The sequence below is a fragment of the Corythoichthys intestinalis genome, chromosome 21 (assembly GCF_030265065.1).
Source record: "Corythoichthys intestinalis isolate RoL2023-P3 chromosome 21, ASM3026506v1, whole genome shotgun sequence".
Lineage (NCBI taxonomy): Eukaryota > Metazoa > Chordata > Actinopteri > Syngnathiformes > Syngnathidae > Corythoichthys > Corythoichthys intestinalis.
This window is the reverse complement of record NC_080415.1, coordinates 27,293,430-27,312,424: the sequence shown is the minus strand read 5'-3', so window position 1 is coordinate 27,312,424 and position 18,995 is coordinate 27,293,430. Positions and strand designations below refer to the sequence as shown.

Below are 18,995 nucleotides of genomic sequence, written 5' to 3'. Positions count from 1 at the left end.
ATTATTTATAGATACAGACGTAAAACAGTCTCGATTCTTGGTTAAAACAAAACAAAACAAAAAACGTGCTGTTGGCATTTATTTTACGTAAATATGTCGAAGAATGACACCAATGCCGTAGTGGTCAATTTCTCCCATTGATTTTTCTCACAACAGTTAAAAATGCATGCATGGTTCAAAAAATATAATTACCTTGAATCCTTGAACAAATCACTCCTGAGACAATCCTTCCTGTTTGTATGCGGTACAGCTTTCGTACTTTTTCAACCTAAATCCGGCGTTGGATCCCTGCATGTGTTGCGACCGACTGCGAATAACTGAATCGTACTGTAGGACAGCCCTCTATTTGAAGGCATTGCACGGTGGCTGATGGAAATGACCCGTCAATACGATTAAGAAGTCTATGACAAATTAATAAATTAGATCTTTAAAGATGGTGCTGGCGTCTTTTATTTTGGTGTGGCGATGCGCCACGATCTTTTATTTGTAGGGGAAACCCTTTGGATATATTTTTGCATGGATGCAGAAATGTCTAAATTACCTGTTTTTTATCCCCCCCAAAAGGGACAGTTGGCTAAAAATTACCTATTATTTGAATATAAAGTTACGCTATTGTGTATGGATACAAAATCCAACATGGCGGCCATCACAAAACAAAGAGCTTTTAAGTTGAAAATTCCTGTAAGTAAATGCGTAAATCCCAGAATTTTTAACGATATGATCGTAGAACATTCTAGATACTTGGTTAAAAGCAAAAAACAAAAACAAAAAAAAAAACGGGAAGTTGTCATTCATTTTGCGTAAATATTTCAAGCTAAAGTTACACTAATTTTTTCCATTTATTTAATTTTTTTCCACAATGTTTCAAAGTTCATGCATGGTGCTATTTTATATAATATTTAAATCCTCGACCAAATCACTCGAGACACTCCTGCCTGCTTGTATGCACTAAAACCTTCTTCCCGTTTCCACCTAAATCCGCGTTAGAACGCAGCGTGTTTGAGTATTTCACAGTGAAACCTTCACAATGCTCTGCTTGGCCCGGCAAAATGTCTGTAGGAGCAGTCTCGTCAACTGATAGTGAAGTCTATGATCAATGGTAGCCAATGTGTTAATATTAGAGCTCAACCAATATGGGTTTTTCAGGACCGATACAGATTATTAGTATTAGAGGGGCGATAACCAATCTTTGGAGCTGATATTCATTCACAGTAAATTGTAAAAATTGGCATTAAAAAATTGAATAATGCAAACACTGAACTTCATTGAAATGAAAATCACACAAATAGCAAATAATAGCCCCAAAAGTGCCTGAATTCCCTGGACTCTGAAACATCTCTGATAAAGTTGAATAAAAGAAATAGATAGCTCTCTGAATTTTTTTCCACAGAAAATACATAACCACAGATATAAAAACAAGTCTATACTAATGGACAAACTAATCATAGAAATAACAAATAACCAAGTTTTAAAACGATTTTTTTTTTCATATCAGCCAGTCGGATTAAAAAAAAAAGGCAGATACCGATATCAAATTTCCAAATATCGGCGCCGATAATAGGTGAATATGGTGTTAATTGATACCCAAGCTTATTAATAGCGCGGCTTCAACTCTATGTAATTTAGCGAAACGTTAACGTAACATGACGCTAAAATGGCCACCCCCCAGGTGCCTCTGTGACCCGCTACAAACGTTTTCCCGCCTTTACACACCTCACTAGTTCCGACGCCAGCAAAGCGCCCGAAGGAACAATCACATTCATTAGCATAAGCGCTTTTCAGAATTAGCTAAACAGCGCTGTCAACATGCAGGAGAGTCACACGTGTGTATGTATATTTTGACTAGGAGGATGTTTCCTTTCTTGAGCTTTAACATAAGCTCTCTGGATCCGTCGGCCCACTACAACGTGTATGTGGACGTGGTTCTAGCCGACCAGCACCACTGGCGCTACCAAGGCGGAAAATGGGTGCAGTGCGGAAAAGCGGAGGGTAACATGCCAGGTACGCTCGCCGAATTGCCGCGGGCGATTCTGGGTTATTTAAGAATATTGAGTCATGTCGCGATTGCCGCAGGAAACAGGATGTACGTGCACCCCGACTCTCCCAACACGGGCGCCCACTGGATGAGACAAGAAGTGTCCTTCAGCAAGCTCAAGCTAACCAATAACAAGGGCGGGACAAACAATCTGGCACAGGTAACAAACACACACTCAACTACTTGACTTGGCTGAAGAGCCATTTACATGGCGACGCTGCATCAACAAGAAACAATGATTTTGCTGCGGAATGGTCTCACCTAAGCCTGGGCGATATGACAAAAAATTGTTTTAATGATAAAAATGTTCTTATCAGCAGTGTTGTTAATCTTACTTTAAAAAATTAATTACAGTTAAAAAATAAAAATAAAAAATAAAAAAAATGGTCTCACAATGTGAAATTTAAAGGGTTTTTGGGACGATTGGCCCTAGGCCAATTCTTTACCCTAAACTTAACTAGACACATCCCGGATATAACGCGCACTTTTTTCCTAAAATCAACTTGTAAAATCATGGGTGCGCATTATGCACGGGTCCAGCGATGGAGACAGAATCCATTGCCGACCATTATGGTACATGACGTCATCATTTTGTTTCGGTAATACTTCACTCTGATTGATCGAATGATTTCGTTTGTGTTAAATTCTGCAATTCAATTAGGCATGTTAAGAAAAAGATCGTCTCCTGCTCCGCCCAAATGCATGATGGGAAGTTGGGCAACGATGACTGTTAGTTGTGGCTGCCAAAGCTTAAGCCAATAAAAGGTGCGCTCCAATGAACGCCTGTGTCCACTCGCATTCCTCTGCCTTTCGCACTCAATGTGCTAAAACGGCATCATTGTAAACTGTTTGAGGCAACGCATGAACGGGTCATACCATGCATGCGTTAACTGCGTCAAATATTTTAACGTGATTATTTTAAAAAATTAATTTGAAAGCCCTAAAAATTATACAGAAAAATCAGATTTACAGTAATCATGAATAGAATAAAAAAAATACTACTACTACTAATAATAATTGAAATCAGCAATGGAGATAAAGCACAAGAGGAACAGAAAGCAAATAGTTAGAAATATATAAACAGTTATGGATATGCTAAACAAACACGTCTTTAGCCCTGATTTAAAGGAGCTAACAGCTTGAGCATACTTCAGACCTTCAGGTAACTTGTTCCAGAGGTGAGGCGCATAATAACTAAATGCTGCCGCACCCTGCTTGGTTGTTCTTGGAACATACAGGGGACCAGTTCCATACAACCTTAGGGGTCTAGATGTTTCATAGGAATCTAACAAATCTAGCATGTATTTTGGTCCAAGGCCATTAAGTGTTTTGTAGACGAGCAGTAGTATTTTATCGTCTATCCTTTGACTCACTGGAAACCAGTGTAACGATTTCAAAATCGGTGTAATGTGGTCCAGTTTCCTTGTATTTGTGAGGACTCGCCTCCACCACGATAAGGTGATGAGTCAACTCACGGAGAGGCAATCTACGTTCCTACCCTCACCTATGGTCACGAGCTACGGGCAGAGACCGAAAGAACAAAATCGCGGATACAAGCGGCCGAAATGAGTCTCCTCCTCAGAGTGTCCGGGTTCTCCCTTAGAGATAGGTTGAGAAGTTCGGTCATCCGGGAGGGACTCTGTGTCGAGACGCTACTCCTCCGCGTTGAGGAGCCAGTTGAAGTGCCTCAGGCATTTGGTTTGGATGCCTCCTGGACGCCTGCCTGGAGAGGTGTTCTGGGTATGTCCCACCGGCGGGAGGCCTTGGGGATGACCCAGGACACGCTGGAGAGACTGTCTCTAGGCTGGCCTGGGAACGCATTGCGATCCCACCGGAAGAGCTGGTTGAAGTGGCTGGGAGAGGGAAGTCTGGGCTTCCCTGCTAAAGTTGCTGCCCTCGCGGATTTTTATTTCAGTTTGGATATAGTTTTTACATTATGTGATATTCAATATAACTTTATTGTAAAAAGTCTGATGTTAAATTTGAATGTTATTATCAAAATATGGAATAGATAAATGGATTGTTTAATTTACGGTAAAACATTTTTAAATCGGCTAAATGCATGGCTATTTCATAGTTTTATTGCATTGTTAATGTTAAAAGTACATTTTTTTAGCATAACGTAATTTTCGGACTATAAAGGCGCACCTGACTTTAAGCCACCACCCACCAAAATTGACACAAAAACAGTATTTATTCATAGATAAGCCGCACCGAACTATAAGCCGCAGCTGTCCTCACTGTATTATGGGATGTTTACACCAAAAGATATTAACCGGGATCACTTATTTGACAGTGGCATCATAAGTCATACCGTAATTTTCAGACTATAAGGCGCACCTAACTATAAGCAGTCACCCACCAAATTTGACACGAAAATGGCATTTGTTCATAGATAAGCCGCACCGGACTATAAGCCGCAGCGGTCCTCACTGTATTATGGGATATTTAGTCCAAAAGCTATTAACCGGTCACACTTTATTTAACAGCGACATCATATGACTGTCATAAGACCAAATGAGCCACCATGAAGCTTTGAACCAATTGGCTACAAAGCTTCATTGCTACAAAAAGCTTCATTTGGCCATCACTGCTCCCTTGGGGGAGACAGTCAACCTCTGCTGCCACCTGCTGTCAACACTGCTGTTGCCCAACATGCCTCCTAGCATGCATTGTAATGCTATAGATGTAAATAACAAAGAAAATTCCTGTTCTGTGTCGATTATTTTTTCAGTTACTGTTCCAGTTGTTTCATTAATTGCTAGTTATGGTATTTGGTAACACTTTATTTGGCAGTGGCACCATGAGACTGTCATTAGACCGTCATAATTATCACATGACATTGTCATGAGCATTAATGAATGCTAATAACAGATGTCATTTAGTGTCATCCGGCAAATTATCTCGCTTGGAGATGGATGTAAAACATCCTCGCTGGACATAAATAAAGTTAGTGACATACTTTAATGGATGACACTTAATGACATCTGTCATAAGCATTCAGAAATGCCCATGATAGTGTCATGTCATAATTATGACGATAGTCTTATTACGCCGCTGTCAAATAAAGTGCTACCTATTAACCTAAATAAATTAACAAAGAAGCCGCACCCGACTATAAGCCACAGGATTCAAAATTAAGGAAAAAAGTAGTGGCTTGTCGTCTAAAAAAATTACGGTAATTATCTCACTTTTGAGTGGATGTAAAACATTCGGACTGGACGTAAATGGAGTTAGTGACAAAATATGCCGGATGACACTTAATGATATCTGTCATAAGAATTCATTAGTGCCCATGACAGTGTCATGTCATATTTCTGTCTTATGATGCCACTGTCAAATAAAGTGTTACCTATTATCTCAAATTAAGAAAAACTGCACTGGACTATAAGCAGCAGGATCCAAAATGAGGGGAAATATACTCCAAAAATGTTGGTAGTTTTATCTAAAATTTCTCAATTCTAAATTTTCTAAATTGAATTTGTGAATCATTGTGTAACACAAATGTAAATTGTAAGTAGTACTTACTGCATATACATAAGTACACGTACCGTATTGGCCCGTATATAAGACGGTGTATTTTGCATTGAAATAAGACTGAAAAAGTGGCGATCGTCTTATATTCGCGATCTAGACGTTACACCCATTCATGACGCTATATGGCGCCAGATATCATTGAAGCGATGTTCTGTCATGACAGATCTCAGCTACTCTCAAGTTTAACCAGTTTGCATTAATTTATTGCAATGTTTTCCTTATTCAGATTTGATTCAAGACTACAGTTACAGTTAGATTTCACTTTGATGGTTAATGCAGTTATTGCAATTTTGTTGCTTCATCACAATAGATTGGTTTATTTACATTTCAAAAACCAGAAGCCATCCATTTATGAATGTGATTGCACATTAGTTTAAATATTTAAATGTTCTGATATTAAGATATGAATGGGGCAAAATAACATGTTTTTTCTCTCAAATATATTGTTATAATCATTTGTTTCAGATGTACTGTAATTATTTTCTGTATAAGAATGAATTTGGCGCTCAAAAAGTCTTTTTTTCAAACTTGAGTCTTGAAAAAGAGGGGGTTGTCTTATAATCAGGGCTGTATTATATTTGGGCCAATACGGTAATTAGTACATCATTTTAAAATATTTTTAAAAAGAGGAATAGATTACCAGATGTGATATTGGGTGAGTCTAAATCAATTTTAAAACACATTGTCCTAAAAAAGCCATGTCAAATAGATTTTTTTTTTTTTTTTTAATTTGGGTGCATGCAGATGATCGTGCTGCAATCGCTACACAAGTACCAGCCGCGTCTGCACGTGGTGGAGGTAAAGGAGGACGGCGTGGAGGACGCCTTCCACGCGTCCAAAGCGCAAACCTTCGTCTTCCCCGAGACGCAGTTCATCGCCGTCACCGCCTACCAGAACGCCGATGTGAGTCGAAATGAATCGTGTGTTGGAATTTAATTGAAAATGTTTTGAAATGATTCTTTTCGCCTTCCAGATCACACAGTTGAAAATAGACCACAACCCTTTCGCCAAAGGTTTCCGCGACAGTTACGACACGTGAGTACAAATAATGTTTATGATGAATATGAAAAGTCTACACACCCCTTGGGTGTTCTTCGGAGTATTTAAAACAGTAAAAAAACAATAAAACAGCACAACCTGCATGTACACTTTTTTGCTGGCGACGGGACATTAATAAGACCAAACAGACTGGGTGAACGGCGGTCAGGGCTACATTTCTCACCAATAAGAACCTAATTAATTGATAGGCTAAATGATTAATGCAAAATAAATCTGTATTGACCAACTTTCACACTGCAAATTCACGTTATAACGTCTTAATCTGATAATTTTTCTTAAATGTAGTCGAATAATTTTCTTCATCTCGTTTTGAGTTTTAAAGGCTAGTTAACAGATTAATTTGTCAGAATCTTCCACTTACTTTTAGTAAATATTAACATTTGTTCTTATAAAGCCCAAACATCTAAAAGTCAGTCATTTTTCATCTAAATCAAGAAAAAAATGCTTTCAAATAATGTTTTGAACAATATTTATGCTTGGATTAAGAACATTTCAGACAACTTTTTTTTTTTTTTAATGAAATATAGAGGCTTTTATTGCTTAAAATAAGTCTGTTAAACTTATCTTCAGCTAGCTATTTTTCTTAATTCAAGAAATCTGAGTAAAATTTACTTACAGATAATTTCACTTATTTCTAGTAGGTATACACTGAAAACAAGGGAATTTAAGTTTTTCTTTTTTTTCTTCAGTTTTAAGGAAATGTTTTTTAGCAGTGCATATGTATATGTTCAGATGATACGCAGTTCGATTCAAACCTTTGTTTTCAAAAACTACACAAAAAAAAACATTTTGAAAACTTCCAGAATAAATGACTGGATTTTACCAGCAAATTTAAATTGCAATATTTGAACACAAATTTGACACAAAGAAAGACAGAATTGTTAATCAGCTCTTCACTATCCAGGAATGCAAAACAAACAAAAAAAACATTTGTCTTAATACCACTCAAAATTGTCTAAATAAATTAAATATAACAAAAACAACGTCTTAGTCAAGGAATAACAAAAATAAATAAAAATGGAGCCTTCCTTCAGGAAAAACACTACTTTTGTCCACAAGCAAAGCCAAACTCAACCAAAAAAAGTAAGCTCCTCTGGGCTGGTTTAACTCCGCTTAAGCAACATAAAAATGAAAACTGGGAAGAAAGGGATAAACCTTGGTTAACTACATTTCTTACAACTGAGCAGAGTTCACTATATTTCTCAGTTTTATTAACATTAACATAGTAGAACATACACACAGGAGGACACTTCTCCTGAAGCAGCTTCCTACTCAGGTTAGCAAGTTCACACAGTGTAATGTAATGGTAATGCTAAACTGTGATACTGGTCGGATTTTCCGAAGCAAATTTAGTCATTAGTAGAGGTGGGAATCTTTGGGCACCTTGACTGGGCACGATTACGATTCAGAGGCTCCGATTCGATTATAAATCGATTATTGATCCACCACAACCCCCCCCCCCCCCCCCCCCCCCCCCCCCCCCCCCCGTACACTAGTTCCAAAATTGTTCAAAAATCCTCTCAGGCAAAACAAACTACTATTTCAGTGTCAAGTTAACCGTTAAAAACAGTAAATAAAATACTCAAGTCCCCATTTTGTATTGGCAGCTTTAAACTACATTCAATTAATTTAATGTTGTGTATCAACTGTTAAAGTTGTTAAAATTGCTCCCGTTATTCCATAATTTTCCTTCTGTCTACTTTCGACGTCAAATTTTTAAAACTGTGTCATCATTTAAAGATGGATTCAAGTCAAGATTTTGCCGATTTTTTTTTTTTTTTTTTTTTAGATAAAAAGTAATTAGGTTCGCTACAACAGAGCCTTCTAGAGAAGTCTACTGCTTTAAGATGGCGCCTGTTTACGAGCGTGGGAAAGTGTCATTTCGCATGTAGTTCTTGGTATATGTGCTATCTACCATAGCCGTATGTTGCCGTATGTTTGTAGCAACTAGCAACTGGGCGCTGTTTGTAGCGGCTGACGTTGTTGTGCCGAGAAATAGCCGCCCCGCGTGAAATGTCCCCCCTGACGGGAACGCTTATTTATAACGCTTTATTGAGCGTTTATTTTATTTATTTATTTATTTTATTATTGAGCGCCCACACGTCACTCGTACAAACAGCTTTTTCCTACCAATCGATGGACATGGAAAAGATTTTCTTGTACCGTGAATATGTATTATTATTATGTGATACCTATGTGATTGTCATTGGGATATGGTCGTGAAAACCTGTAGACTAATACATTTCTGTTCAAAGATGGTTATGTGGCCCAGTCCATGATTTGTTACTAAAATACAGTACTAGTATTTTGTGCACCGTAATTTCCCCAAATATAACGCGCACTTTTTTTCCCCAAAATCCACTTGTAAAGTCATGGTGCGCATTGTAAACGGGTACATGGATGGAGACAGAAATATATATATATTACATATATAAACCGATTTTTTTAAATTGACACCGCCACGTTGTGTTGAAGAAACGTATGCGGCGACCCATTGCCAACCATTACGGTACGTAATGGTCGGCATTTTGTTCCGGTAATACTTCACTCTAATCGGCCGAATGATTTCGTCTTTGTTAAATTCTGCTTTTTTCACTCTTCATAAAGCACAGAATTTAGTTTCTTGAACTCATTTGAGTCAACGTTTATTGCAGCTCCGCAACTCGGACCCCTCTCGACCGTAACAAACGTAAGCACACAGACTTCCTGTGTCCATCAACTATATCTGTCCTACGGGAAACTCAAACCCAAATAACAATAGTTCCTATTGTTACTGTCGTGTTGACAGCGATGAGCTCTCACAGATTTCAGACTGATGTTCTCACTTTCATTTTACCGTATCAATCCATGGAAGAAACATTTATTCATCATGATGAAACGAGCAAGTTACTGTATACAGCAGCCTTTAAAAGAAAAGTCATATCTGTTTTAAGTTGGAGAAGTTGTCAAATCATATTATTACCGTAAATATTGTCCGTTTATAGTAATGTTTTGAACTACCAATGTGCTATGCTTGTGCTGTACATGACAGAGATTTCTTTGTGTCAATTGGAAACTATCAGTCAGAACGAACCAAATTCACGTGTGGAGTCCCTCAAGGGTCAATTCTTGGACCACTCTTATTTAACATCTATATGCTTCCGTTAGCTCAGATAATGGAACAGTATGACATCTCCTATCACGCCTATGCAGATGACACACAACTGTACATTTCTGTGTCCCCACATGATTATAGTCCCTTAGTCTCCCTGAGTAAATGCATTCGTCAAATCAATGAATGGATGTGCCAGAATTTTCTCCAGTTAAATGTGGAGAAGACAGAGGTGATCATTTTTGGGCCAAAAAAGGAAAGGTCAAAGATAAGCAGCCAACTTAGCACAATGTCACTTACAGCTATAAATCAAGTCAGAAACCTTGGCGTAATTATTGACTCAGACCTAAAATTTGATAGCCATCTAAAGTCCGTCACTAAATCCGCTTATTACCACCTAAAAAATATAACCAGAATTAAGGGGCTTCTGACTCAACAAGACATGGAAAAACTTATGCATGCATTCATTTTCAGTAGATTGGACTACTGCAACGGTATATTTACAGGTCTTGATAAAAAATCAGTCAGGAAGCTGCAGCTAGTACAGAATGCTGCAGCCAGAGTCCTCACAAATACAAGGAAGCTGGACCACATTACACCGGTTTTGAAATCGCTACACTGGCTTCCAGTGAGTCAAAGGATAGACTATAAAATACTACTGCTCGTCTACAAAACACTTAATGGCCTTGGACCAAAATACATGGTTGACTTGTTAGATTCCTATGAGACATCTAGACCCCTAAGGTCGTCTGGAACGGGTCTTCTGCATGTTCCAAGAACAAGAACCAAGCAGGGTGAGGCAGCATTTAGTTATTATGCTCCTCACCTCTGGAACAAGTTACCCGAACGTCTGAAGTATGCTCAAACTGTTAGCTCCTTTAAATCAGGGCTAAAAACACTTTTGTTTGGCACTGCATATCCATAACTGTCTATATATTTCAACCTACCTGCCTTCTATTCCTCTTGTGCTTATCTCCATTGCTGATTTCAATGATTATTAGTAGTAGTAGTTTTTGCTTTATTTTTATTTTTGTTTTATTTTTATTTACTTATTTTTATTCTGTGATTAAACGCGATCATTTGTCTTGGTTTTTACGTTGTGTTGACTTAAATGTGATTTTTATGGTCTTCATGTGATGTTAAGCACTTTGAATTGCCTTGTGTTGAATTGCGCTATATAAATAAATTTGCCTTGCCTTGCCGTGTTTCACCAGTCAGTAAAATGACATTTCTGTATCTGTACATGAGCTCTGTTTTTTTGTATTCTTCTATTTATTGGTGCTAAAATTAGGGTGTGCGTTATAAACGGGTACAATAATTTTCCCTAGATTTTACAAGTAAATTTTACAAGCATTATACACGGGTGCGCCTTATATTCGGGAAATTACGGTAATTTATTCATTTAAAACTGATTTTACAGTCGTAAATCCATTACTGTAGTGCGTCCATGAAAACATTTGATGTTTTCACCTCAATAAAGTGTTCCCGTCAGGGGGGACATTTCACGCGAGGCGGCTATTTTTCGGCACAACAACGGCCGCAGTCAGATATTATTGTTTTGTTTTTTTGATCTAGCGGCATGAGTTGAACATGATATTTACTCTCGGTCCGTTCCTCATTGTGTCCTGAAGACCGCGCTGATTGTTTTATTTCCGCTTTACCTGGTATAATTCAATAATCGGAATTTGGATGTTTATGAATCATTCTCCGATCTTCCATGGCCGAATCGCGAATAATCTAAGAATCGGAAATTTCGCACACCTCTAGTAATTAGTAGTGCCCACCTTTTCCCACCTTCACAACAATGACTGTTCGGATTACATCCAGTCATCACCCAATCAAACGTGCGTTTGAGGGAAAAAAAACATGAACAGGCTAATTCAGCAAGCGATAAGGGGGTAAATATAAGTCTGAAAATAATTCACTTAATAATGGTAGGGTCAATTCTATCGTTACAACATATGGGAAGACAATCTAAATGAACTACAGTGCCCTCCATAATTATTGGCACCCCTGAAAAAGATGTGTTTTTAGCTTCTAATAATTTATTTTTTTATTCAAATAATATGGGACCTAAATGGAAAAATCTCTCACACAAAAATAAACACGGTCCCAGGCTTCAACTGGGACCGTGTGCTTTGGTCAGATGAGACCAAGATTGAGCTTTTTGGCAACAAACACTCTAAGTGGGTCTGGCGTGCCACGAAAGATGCGCATGCCGAAAAGCACCTCATACCCACTGTGAAGTATGGGGGTGGGTCAGTGATGCTGTGGGGCTGTTTCGCTTCCAAAGGCCCTGGGAACCTTATTAGGGTGCATGGCATCATGAATGCTTTGAAATACCAGGACATTTTAAATCAAAATCCGTTGCCCTCCGCCCGAAAGCTGAAGATGGGTCGTCACTGGGTCTTTCAGCAAGACAATGACCCTAAACATATGGCCAAATCTACACAGAAATGGTTCACCAGACACAAAATCAAGCTCCTCCCATGGCCATCTCAGTCCCCAAACCTTGTTTTGTTGGCAAAAGGGGGTTGTACAAAGTATTAACACCAGGGGTTCTAATAATTGTGACACACATTATTTGATGTCAAATAATTTTTTTCTTTATGTGGGATTTTTTTCCCCACTGAATGAATGCACTTGTACTGAAGGTTGGATTTTTCTCTTTTTTTTCCATTAAGGTCCCATATTATTTGAATTAAAATATATTTATATATATTAGAAGCTAAAAAACACATTTTTTTTCAGGGGTGCCAATAATTATGGAGGGCACTGTATATAACTGAACATATTATATAATGCAAATGAGGTTGCTTAAAAGTTGGGGGGGACAATTTGAGCATCCTGAAAAGTTGGTCGTGTTTTGTCTCTACCATCCCTATGCAAACCTACGCCCTTGATTTAAAAATAATCAGACTTGTAAAACTCCAATATCTTTGCTCATAGGATTTTGACATTTGAACCGGGTTATGTAGATTTTTAGACCCACGGAATTTTTTAAACTCAAAATAACTTACCTCCATTTTGTGATGACGTGCTAAATAGCGAGCAACTGGTGCATCTGCCAACACAGGATAAGCACAGACAAAAAGACGAGATGAAATACGAGATAAGATTCTTGCTTTCATTGTGGTCAAACAGACAAGACATGCTGGAAACAAGATAACACAACAAAGAATTGGTGATGTTTTGGTACTTACACATATTTTGTTTTTTTTACGGTCAGGACTCAGAATGTCGATTTTTAATTTAGTAGAAAAAATGCTAATTTTCACTTTTTCACCTGAATAACGCCAGGCCATACTGCTAGTTTGTATTAAACTCAATTCCATCGGTTCTCTCGATGTAACAGTTTTTAGAATTGTCAGCATTACTACTAGTGACAATCATCTAGAGGTGTGAGCAAAGATGGGTGGAAAATATATATTTATCATATTTTTGTCTGCTGAAGTGGGTTTTGAAGAGATACTTGAGAGATGTTTGAGGTTTTTGTGCAGGAAGTAACACCTTTTCAAACTTCACCCCTTCCCCTTCTTCCTCCCCGCTATCGCCCTCCTAGCTTGTATGCGCCGCCCGACCCAGAGCGCCTCACGCCCTCCCCCACGGAGAGCCAGCCGCTCCTGCCGGCGGGCTGCTACGCTTCGAGCTACCTGTCGGAGCCATATGTGGGCCCCTTACCCCAGACCCGCTTCTACGGTCGGGAAGCGACGGTGGCGGGTGTTCAGCAGCACAAGGACGCCCCCTCCAGCCCAGGCCCCCACTGGTACCTCCCGTCCCAGCAGGCCGTGGCCCCCAACCGCCTTGACTTTGCGTCGTCCTTCGAGGGCGACTTTAACAACGCTTTCTACAAGCCCTTCCCGTTGCAGAGCCCCCCGCACCCGGCCCTCAGCTACTACCCCGAGCACCCTTTCGCCTCCACCAGCGTGTCCACCGCGACGGGATGGACCGCCACCCGGGCCCCGTCTCAGTATCTGTCCGCAAAGCCGGCTCCAGGACTGGCCTGGTTCCGCCCGCTGTCCTCGTCGCCGGGCAACGCCAGATTACTAGAACCCCTTCCGCCGACCGACAAGGGTAAAGACATCGCGGGGGACTGGCTGGAGCCGCCCCCGGTGAAGTCACGGGACTCGTTGAACTCGTTTGAGGGCGGTGAGGACGACCTCAAGAGGAGGAGGGTGTCACCCTACACTTCCAGTACTGAGAACTCGCCACCGCCCGATCGCGGAACCCAGCTCTGCGACAAAGACCCCGATTATTTTGGCTATTACATTCACTGAGCCACACATTTGCCCTCGCCTCGTTATTTGATATCCACCTCTGAATACTTGTATACTCTTTGGCTTCACTTCTTAGATGGGACCAATACACACTAGAGAAACGGTCCCCGTATCTTTCGGCATTTCGGAACAAGATGAACGGAAAATGAGTCTTCCAGATCAGGGTTTATAATAGTTTTTTTTTTTAAAAACTTAGAAAAAGCCTTTCCCCTATTTTCCATTATGACAAAGTCATAAAATACAACCATTATTTGTTTTCTGTGTCATGGCAAAGTGAACTTGAGGAAAACAAATAATGTTCGTATTTTAGTTCATGACTTGTGTTGGATGAACTCATAATGAAACAGCGTACAGGCTGTTTTTCAGAATTTTGTTTAACGATTCTGAAACGGGAAATAGAAGATTAATTTTCTGTTTTTGTTGATTTATATAAAAACAAAAAACGCAAATAGGCATGTTTTCAGTTTTTTTCTTGTCTGAAATACCGTAAGAACAGGATAAAGGTATACGAACCAGAAAAAAACTGACTCTCTAGTTCCAAAATCTACTTTTAATACCAATTACTAAAGGAACTAATCACTATTTGATCTAAATTTAACCCATTCTGCAAATAATGTAAATTTAAATTAAAACAAAGAGGGGTCATTTTTTGTTTTTACGCACGTAATTCCACTTTGGACCACTAGAAGGCGGCACTGTTTTACATGAAGCTGGAGGTGTGAGTGAAGAAGAAAACCGTAAGTGACAAAAAGTAATAGTGCGAACAAAGAGTATTCTAGACATGAAACAATCTGGATATCAAGAATATAGAGCAAATTTTCAGCTTTTTGTGATTTTTAAAACCAAGATTAAACAAACTTTTGGGGTCCACTGACTTGTTAAAGGGGAACCTTTTTTTCCCTAAGGAATCACTTTTAAGTCCAATTAAAAAAAAAAAAAAACTGAATTTTAAAAAGTACAATTTAATTCTGTTGGATTATGCTTGTATTCTATTAAAAGCCTGTTCTTCAAAAACACGTTTTTTCTGACAATACAACTTTTGTTCAATTTTATTTCATCAGGGATTTTAGCCATGAGATAAGAGAAAGTCATATCAGACCCTACCAAACAGGGTTGTACGATGAATCGACAACTAATTGATAACCACATGAATAGTAATTGTTTAGAGGCATTGTTGACCTTAATTTTTTTTTTCCATTTTTGATATTTTTTTTCGATGGGGAAAAAGTTTTTTTTTTTTCATTTTGATATTCTTTTTAAAATTCATTTCTTTTTAAATATGACCGCTCTTTTTCATATTTTTTTACAATTTAAAAAGGGAAAATATTAATAATACAAAAAATATGAAATAAATACTCTTATGAATTTATCTTTCACTTTTTTTTGATAAATGTACATAAAAACAAGGGCGCAAACTGTATTCTCTAATGTATTTGTTAATTTTGGGTTTTGAAGTAATAACTAAAAGGATGAAAACGGTAAATATTCTTTTTATTTGGTAATTTTTGATATATGGCGGAATACACTCAGGTGACTTAAAGTTCCGCTCTGAGACCCCCAATTTGGCCAGATTTCAAAATTGTCCGATATGCATGTGTGATACATCATTGGAAAGCTTAAAATCTCAATTTTCTGGGGGAAGAAAATTTTTGAACTGGAGGGCATTTTTGAAAAAAAAATTTTTTTAAACAGCAAAAACCCTAACTGGAGGCGAGAGCACGCGAGAGCAGAATTAAAGACGCCATGATTTTAACGACATATTATCGCGAACTTACCTTGTTTCGATCCAAAAACTCCATGTAGCATGTATCACTGAGTGCCAAAACACAGCTGTGAATGGCCACAGCCAGATTTTTGGGGGATTTTATGGGTGAAACATGGTGATATAACAAAGGTCGCGATGCAGATATCGCAGACAACAAGGAGTGGTTGAGATTTTCTTTTTCATATAGTTGCCCTTTTAAATGTTTTTTTTTCAAATTTTCTTTGTTTGGATCGATTATTTATCATCTAATATATCGGGGGAAATGCGACAGCAACAAAAAAAAATACAATTAAGCGATAGTTATGAGGTAGCTATCCGTGACTTTTTTACAGATGCCAAATTTTTCATTGTGACGTAATTTGTTTAAAAGTTTAAAATATGCGAGTGAATAATTTTTTTAAGTCGTTTTCTTTTTTTAAACTAAATATTAGACATCAATTAATGGTTCTAAGCTAAAAATGACAGACATTTTGAATGATAAATATAATTACTTACCTTCTTTTTATGGCGAGGTTGAAACAAAAACAGTTGCGCGACGTCTGTAAACGGGGGTTTCCAGGTAAAACAGGCAAATTAAAAATAGTTCGGGGGTTTAATGAGCCATGAATCTGCTATGGCAGCATATAGATATATTGTTCTATCAAACACAACAGTTCTTTTGGTTTAAAATATAACAGTTTCTCTGGAAGAGGAGTGCAAGAGCAGAAACTGCTTTTTCAGTCTTGTCTGTGTTTTCCGCCATATATATTTTAAAATATGATGAATAAAATAACATGAATTTGGTTGTCTTCCATTTTTCATTGTAAACTAGATCAGTTTTATCCAAATTTCATTTTAGAGAAATTCCATGCACACAATTTACTTTGAAACCGCGTATCCTCAAATTTATGGAATCATAGGAGTGGCAAAATTTAAAAAATAATATGAAAAGCTATCAAATTAAAAATAAAAATAAAAAAAACATACATAAATGAAAGAAAATATAAATGCATATTTTGTCATTGATTTTTACGTTTTGCCAGTGAAATTCAATGACAAAAATTGACAGCTTTTTTTCCGTTTTTTTGGGGGGGGGGACATGTATTTATTTATTGTTGTTTGGTTTTTGTCACTCCTGTGATTCCATACTTACTCGGCTAGCATGTTTTGTAGCGATAAATTGCGCTATATTCATGTGCTCTTTGCTCTTTTCACGTTTGTCAAATAAAGGATGGCAGAACATCTTGGACTCTTTATAAAACGCACCTGTTTCATCAGCGAGCCATGGGATTGAGCGGCAAATCTTGAACCACATATCAGTGCGCTCATCGTTAGTTTCAAGCCACGGGACGTCTAAGGAGCCACTTTTCAAGAAAAGAAAAAGTTCTGGTTCAGTTAGGTGTTTCTTTTTGATGGTGAAACACCAAAGAAAGTCGGTTTTTTGTGGGTGGAAGGAGAGAGGGGCATTTTAACTTGCAGGTATAGAAAGGCGTGTCGAGATGCATGTGTGTGCGCATGCGTGGCTGTGCGTACAAATTATGCGCACCTGGTTTGTAATAAAGTTAAATACACTCATATGACATTTATATACTGTCATATGTATATGATATACGGAGTTTGACTTTTGGGGCAGGGGGGGCACAACATGTTGATGAACCCGAAACGCAGTGTCAGCAATAAAATTAACTTACAAGAATATTTATAATAATACATTGAAAATGAGCGTTTTTTTGTTTCTGATCATTCTTGAGGGGAATTCTCAATCAGGTTGCTTAGACAATACTTTACGCCAAGATCGTCATTCATTGAATATGGTACGCCCGCCGGTGTCGTGCCAGTGTAGTTACCCCAGTCAAAAATTGTATCCCCTGGGTGGAGCCATATGGAGGTAGATTTGTGTCTTTATTATTCAATCAATAAAAAAGCTGCTTCAATCAAAATATATATTTTCAACCCCCCCAAAAAAGTCGCTTCAATCAAATTTTTAAAAAATGTGTTTGAATGCAAAAATACATTTGAAACTAAAAAAAAAATGCAATAAAACTTATTTTTCTTTGATTTGAAGTTTTTTTGTTGTTGTTTTTGTTTGTTTCTTCTTATTCAAGCAACTTTTTTGATTGAAGTAATGTTGATATGTTTGGGCCACATTTTGGCTAGGACATTTTTGTCTTTATTATTCAATCAAAAAATAAGTTGCTTCAAAAAAATATATTTTTAAAAAGAAAAAAACACTTCAATCAAAAGAAGAAAAGTTTCATTCATAGAAAAAGTTTTTGGTTGCGAAACAATATTTGAGATTGAAAAATTTTGCATTTGAACACATAATTTTTCATTGAAAAGGTTTTCTTTGATTGAAGCAATCCTGTTTGTGTTTTGGCCATATTATGGGTAGGGCATCTGTGTCTAAATAATTCAATCCCCCCCAAAAAGTTGCAAATATCAAAAAAAAAAATTTCAAAGAAAAAAATCATTTGAAAAATAAAATTGCCCTCCCCTAATATTTTTTGGGGGAAAATTATATGCAAAGCAAATGATCGTCTAAGGTGCTAGTCACATGATCTGTTCGAAAAATAATTTTGACCCATTATAAAATTTTTTTTGTTCATTTCATTCATTTTTGTAGCAGTTTTATTGCTTTACAACTTTTATATATATAGCAAAGTCAATTACATGCAATGATACTTTTCGGCCATCGGGGGGGCCTGGCCCTCCCTTAAAATCCGTTTATGTTTATATATGGCGGAAAACACTCAGGTGACTTGAAGTTCCGCTCTGAGACCCCCAATTTGGCCAAATTTCAAAATTGTCCAATATACATGTGTGATACATCATTGGAAAGCTTAAAATCTCAATTTTCTGGGGGAGGAAAAAATTTGAACAGGAGGTTATTTTTAAAATAAAATTTTAAAAAATGCTAAACACCAAAACCCTATCTGGAGGTGAGAGCACGCGCGAGCAGAATTAGAGACTCCATGATTATAACGAGATATCGCGTACTAACCTTGTTTTGATCCAAAAACTCCATGTAGCATGATGTATCACTGAGTGTCAAGACACAGATGTGAATGGCCACAGCTGGATTTTTGGGGGGATTTTATGGGTGAAACATGGTAATATAACAAGGGTCGCGATGCAGAAATCGCAGACCACAAGGAGTGGTCGAGATTTTCTTTTTCATATATTTACCCTTTAAAATTTTTTAATTTTTTAAAAATTTTTCTATGTATCGATTATTTATTATGTAACATATCG

At 37.7% G+C, this 18,995-nt stretch overlaps 1 protein-coding gene across 1 annotated transcript in view; it reads left to right on the top strand.

Annotated features, from left to right (window-relative positions):
• Positions 1-14,177, top strand: part of tbx21 (T-box transcription factor 21) — a 31,009-nt gene extending 16,832 nt beyond the window's left edge. Inside the window, exons 2-6 of the mRNA XM_057825673.1 lie at positions 1,847-2,001; positions 2,074-2,195; positions 6,317-6,475; positions 6,546-6,607; positions 13,285-14,177. Of these exons, the coding sequence (XP_057681656.1) occupies positions 1,847-2,001; positions 2,074-2,195; positions 6,317-6,475; positions 6,546-6,607; positions 13,285-13,999 (1,213 nt within the window). The 3' untranslated portion in view covers positions 14,000-14,177. The remainder of the gene's footprint in view (positions 1-1,846; positions 2,002-2,073; positions 2,196-6,316; positions 6,476-6,545; positions 6,608-13,284) is intronic.
• Positions 14,178-18,995: the final 4,818 nt, after the last annotated feature.